This window comes from Argentina silus (genome assembly GCF_951799395.1).
Source record: "Argentina silus genome assembly, chromosome: 3".
NCBI lineage: Eukaryota > Metazoa > Chordata > Actinopteri > Argentiniformes > Argentinidae > Argentina > Argentina silus.
This window is the reverse complement of record NC_139657.1, coordinates 17715180-17721281: the sequence shown is the minus strand read 5'-3', so window position 1 is coordinate 17721281 and position 6102 is coordinate 17715180. Positions and strand designations below refer to the sequence as shown.

The window sequence follows — 6102 nt, the reverse complement described above, 5'->3', positions numbered from 1 at the left end:
GAGCTTGAAAAAAACAACAATTTTTATTCTGAAATGATTGATCTTGTGCCCGTTCAGTTTTGAAATGTCTCCTCGAATCTCCTCGATAACATTGCTCTCAAGAATAAAATCAAAAGTTTAAACTCTTAGAGAAAATAAAAATCATCTTTAAAAAAAAACATTCCTTTTGGGGGTTCACTCCAAATAAAAAGAGAGGCTACACCAGAGAAATGGCTGCTCCTGGGCTGGACTGAGTGACTGCGCTACAGCCCTGTCCTATTGGTTTGTGGGCCATAGACCAATCTAAATCCCACCCCCATGAGTAGAGGATAGCCAATCACAGTGTAGTGTCCACACATACACACAGCTCCCATGATGCCCCTCTCTCCATGGGAGATTAAGGCAGTAAACACACGCCCAATCCCAAATCGACTCCTAGTCCCTAACCCCTATGCATTCATGTAGATCTGAGATTATAAAATGGGTGTAATTAATATGGTAGTAGCTCCACCTTGCCCTCTAGGCTTGGTGACATTTCAGCCATGTTGCTTACACCTATCCAATCCTCTTAGATCTCCACAGGAGCACAGGAGCTAAGGGCTAGGGTTCAGTTTGGGATTTGGCAACAGTGGGGTATACCTTGGGGTGGACTGGGAGACGAGAAGTGCTGGGCAGGAGAGACATCCGTTAACCCAGGATGCATGTTTGGACTTCAACCACAGAGGAAGATACAGTAAAAGCGCATGGAAACATCCAATCAGAAGCGAGGTGAATCCCTCTTATGACATACAGTAAATGTTCATTAACAGTTTTGTTTTTCTTTTCTAGCTGTAATCCAAACACAGCACCCTAGATAGAGAGAGGTCTTAAATGTTCTTTCTGCCACAGCTGAGATGAGAATGAGATGATGCACAGTACAGTAGATAACCAACCATGACCTGACTGGCGAGAGGGCTAAGGGAAGGACTGTAGGCATGTTCATTCGTCAAAGTGTGTCTCAGTGTGTGTGTGTGTGTGTGTGTGTTTGCATGCATGCATGTGTGTGTGGTTGCATGCATGTATGTATGTGTGCGTGTGTGTGTGTGTGTGTGTGTGTGTGTGTGTGTGTGTGTGTGTGTGTCTCCCCCCCCTCTCTCATCCAGGCATGAAGACCCCTCCCCCAGCAGGTAGCAGCCCCTCCCCTTGCCCCAGTGGACTCTGCCCTACTCGGCCTGAGCGTCATAGTTGGCCCCGCCTGCCTTCTTCAGCTCCGTGCGGATGTAGTCCTCCTCCAGCTCCCGTGCATCGCTGATCATGAACTCCTTAGCAAAGTTCTAAAGGTGGCAAACACAGGACAGGTGATTTAGGTTCAGGTTGTTGGTTGTTGGTTCTCTTATGTGAAACATACATGAAGCATTATGCTGTGTAATATTATATATGTGAAATAATATGTTAATAAAAAGACAATATGGAAGTATGAAAAGTGTTGGAGGGGGAAAGAGGGAAGATAAAGAAAGAGAGAAAGAGAGATGGTGCACAAATAAAATCTCATAGTGTGTGTGTGTGTGTGTATGTGTTTGTGTGTTTGTGTGTTTGTGTGTGTGTGTGTGTGTCTGTGTGTGTCACTAACCTGCACAATGTCTTTGACCAGTGTCTTGTCCGTGCTGATTTTGGCACGCTGCAGCCCGCTCACATTCTCCCCTATCCAGGTGATGAGGGTGAACTTGGCCCGCTTGCTCATGGCATCACCCGTCGTGATTCGCACAAAGCCAAAGAGACGTACATCATCTGAGAGAGAGAGCGAGAGAGAGTGGTCAGACAGAGGTCAGACAGAGGTCAGACCGGGATAGTGCTGACCATCAGACAGCTGGGGGTGGGGGTTTTTTTATTGATTTTTTTTATCTTAGATCCATTTATTCCACTCAAAGACACTCAATTTCATGGAGAGAGCAAGAATAGACAGATAAATAAAAAGTAAAACAAAAGCACAGTCAGTAAACACAACAATACAAATAGTTTGGGGTTTTAAAGGATGCTTTGAAGGCTTTAGAGAATCCCACCACTGAGTAAGACAGGTTAATGACAACAATGCAGAACAATGTAATGAAAGGTAAATGGCCTGTGACAAATCTGGGGTAAAATGAACTGTAGTAGGGGAAAGTTGCACCTAGATGCTGATATTGGGGGTCAGTGAAATTAAAGGTAAAGCATGTAGTTTTGTGCTTTGATTCCCCTTTATGGTCGTACTAAACATTTTAAAACATACGTATGCTAAGTTTTCTAATAGCAGCAAATATGTGCATATTATTGTAAACAATCAAAATGTAAAATAGGTACGTAAAGTCCAGTGCTCAACCTCAACGCCACATTTTAGAAAGCACTTTGTTTGGACCAAAACAGCACTCTTCGATGAACGTTATTGATCACGGATCCAATTCCTTGATCACTACAGATTTATATTGGCCATTTAGCACTATTTTAAAGCTCAAATCTACATACTGGATCATTGACTTGTTCTCTTTCAAAAGGGAAAAGGGCCAGATAGACGTATATTTATACATTTATATTTGTAGAGATCACATGACAAAAGCACTACAGTACTACATTATAGTCAGAGAAATGTATTTGTGACCACCATGTTTATGTCAGCCGTTGGCCAGATTCCTGATGATTCCTGTGTGGGCCTACTGTGAGTTGGTGGAGGTTGTGTGAGAGTTTGTGTGCTGCTCATAGAAGCATGAATACAGGCGCAGCATTGCCTTGTTATGGCGCCACTGCTTTGGCTAAACACCAACTCACAAAGTGGGGTAAATCTGTGAGTATGAGAGAGAAAGAGGGAAAAGGGAAAGTTTTCAGGTCAATAGACTGAATCAAAGGGGGCTCGATTTGTGAGCAATACTGAGGGGAGGCAGTGATTCTGGGTTCACTCTCTCCCTCCCTGTCCCTCTCAGTCTCTCTCTCGCTCTTTTTAGCTCACTGCCTCTCTCTCTCTCTCTCTCTCTGTCTCTCTCAAATAGCACAAACATGCACTTAATCACATTCACATATCACATCACCATCAACACTTTTATGGAACCGTTTCTAAACAGTTTCTAAATAGTTTTATTGAGCAGTTTTAGTCTCCAGTAACATAGTTAATACAGTGTGCTTAAGCTAACGTTTGTACCAAGCTTGTAATTAATAGCTAAGAACATTCATAATACAGTATATGAATAACATGTTTGACATGGCTCCGCTCAGACACCACCGTCTACAATGTTCACTGTCCACAAGTCCACTAAACCACTAGTCCCAGGCCCTCCCCTCTCCTCGCCTCTAGTAATGCCCATTTATGTGTGTTATGTGTTAGACTGATGAGTATGCCCTCTGCATATCTCTGTGTACCTGTGCCCAGCTGATAGAGATTTTCCGTGCATAGCTTAAGAAGTAGCACCCTTATATCAGATATCTAGGTACTCTGTTGTACATGAATGACTCATTGTTAAAAGTGTGTTGTCAGCACACAACGATAAAGGCCATGGCTTGTTACAACACATGCCATACAGCAGTACAGAGATATGTCATCTAACTGAACCGTGGTGTACATACACACACGCGCACACACACACACACACACGCACACACACACACACACATGCATACACGCACACACACACACACACACACACACACACACACACACACACACACGACAGTATTAGGACTATCTTTTCAGCTGTACTTCTCTGTGAGAGAGTCAGAGAGGCATGTTATATGAGGAAGTCTGTTAAGATGTGTTCAAAGAAAATACTGCTGAAAGTCCAGATCACTACGCCCGACTTCCTCTGCCATAAACTTCCTTGTGTGTCTGAGTAAGCTATCCCTTTGAGTTGTGCTGACAACGCAACACAAAATTCCTAGAAAAATGCACTGGTTAAACTATGGTGAGACAGCAGAAAGAGAAACAGAATGCTTTGAAACCATTAAGAGACTGATCTTCCTTTAGAATCCAAATTCAGAACAATCAGTCTAACAACAGATGTGTCATGTAACTCATCTATTGTTGCGACTCTATGAGGTTCAGCCTCTGAACAAGATAATACTTTCAAGCTTGCCCACTGTTTCATCGAAAGCAAACTCATCATATTTTGTGTTTTTTATACAGCTGTATTAGATTAGCAATATAAGCTTAACCTCACCTTCTCTCTGAAAGTACAGGCTATAGGGAAATACAATATATATGTATATCTCTTCTGGGAAGTATAAGCTAGGAAAAGACAGGGAAGATATATTATATGGCTCTCTTATTGTATATGGTAGTATTACCAATTGGATTTTTAGAATAGTAATATATCTTTATTTCGTCACTGGAATGCGGGCCCTGAGACATTAATACAAGGAGTAAGGCAATATAAGCCTGGGCGCGCGCACCAGGAACAGACAGCGCTCGAGTTTTACGCGCCACGCCCAACATTAGAGTTGTCTGTTGTTTAGGGATGAGAGTGTGAGAAGAGGGTGACGATATAACGGTATTGATGTGGGGTGGACGCATTTTACGCATAATGCACTATCAATCTGATTGGGTAGGGTAAGAACAAACTCACCAGTGCATGAGAAACATTTATTAGGCTACAAGTCTTGGCCGCAATTTACCAGTTTATCTATAATTATAATATATATACCTCTAGTATGCAATGCGCATTAGTTTTAAGAATCGAAATAGGCTTACTTCGTTATAATGAATGAAAGGCATAGATAGGCCTACAAAAAACTCTTCCTGTTCACGAGGTCGCAGATAAAGTATTGTCGGCAAAAGCAGGACAGTCTTAAAAGATTAACGCTCTGGCACAGGGTGTCACAAGTCGTAAGTTCCTTGAAGCACAGGCCAAGCTGTGACATTTATAACAACTTTACAAGCAACACGTAACCAAAAACCTGACGTTTCTAACAGCACAAATGACAACTCACTGATCAGTAACGACGGGCAACAAGTAATACAAAATAGTGTACTGTAGGCCATTGCTTACGTATGAACATTGCAGTCCATTTGGAAAACCCCTGTAGTCGCAAAGGCGCAAAAATAAATGATAAGCCCGACCTTACCTGTGCACTGACTCTTGAATTCTTCATAATCAGTCCCCTGTCCCGCTGGCACAATCATTGGGCCGTCATATTTAAATGATGCCCTATAAAATACAGTAAGAAGAGGCACAATAAATTAAGACAATACATTAATTAATATTATATACGAACCTTTACTACACAGCCATATACAACGAAAAAATATCTATAACATCAGGAGACCGCTGTCACTGTCCTACACAAATCCATTTCCATCATCTGATGGGATCTATCGGATGGGATTACAATGTACCCATTAAAAATGAGTATCCATTCTGTGCGTCAAATACGTGGCAGCAAAAGGTGTCAGGTTTTGTGTCACCATATACGTGTTACAACCACTGCTGTACCCCTTCGATAGACAAAGGAAATTAGTCATGCCCCGGTGGCCTGAATTATTAGGCTATCTGACCAGACTACATTTTCAGCGGAGGGCAAGGACTTGATTCAAATGAAACGTTGGATGAATGAATGAGAGGGCTATATGGGTGCACGTTGGTCACCCATTGTTAGGCAGACTGTTTAATGAATCCAGACTCTCCACTCCAAGATAGAGATGTAGTGTTAAATTCCAGATGCTCCCGATAGTAGCCTAGACAAGGCACAACTAATTAAAGCACACTCACCAATTTATCTCCGTGTTATCGTCTCTCACGAGGTTGTAAGCTTCCCTGCAAGCCTCTTTATCGATTCGTGTTGCCATTTTGGATGGATGCAATGAACAGAAGAGGAGAGAGCGCAGAGCGAATAGTCGAAGTGAAGTGAGGGTACGGCGAAGTGAACAATCCTCAATCCGAAACGAGCAGAATAGGAGTTATACAATAGAGTGACAGCGCTACACTCTGAAATCACGAGCCGTATAGGAACAATTGAGCCTGCGCTATAGAAGCAGGAGCGCGCGGAGCTGGCTGTATATATTTTCTCAGTTATCGAAGAAAGCGGCTTTTCACGACTCGATTCATTTCCTATTGCCAGTTTATGGGCGTTGGTGATGTTTGTCAATCAGGTTGCCGCACTCGAGCGGTGAAGTCCCCAGACGCAGGA

The 6102-nt window shown here is 42.7% G+C and overlaps 1 protein-coding gene across 1 annotated transcript; it reads right to left on the bottom strand.

Moving 5' to 3' along the window:
• Window positions 1-6102, bottom strand: cotl1 (coactosin-like F-actin binding protein 1). The gene is made up of 4 exons (XM_083666850.1): window positions 5685-6102; window positions 5041-5123; window positions 1589-1746; window positions 1-1292 (listed from the first exon to the last, which is right to left on the bottom strand). The coding sequence occupies exons 1-4, from the start codon at window positions 5759-5761 to the stop codon at window positions 1182-1184; spliced, it is 429 nt and encodes a 142-aa protein (XP_083522976.1). The 5' UTR covers window positions 5762-6102; the 3' UTR covers window positions 1-1181.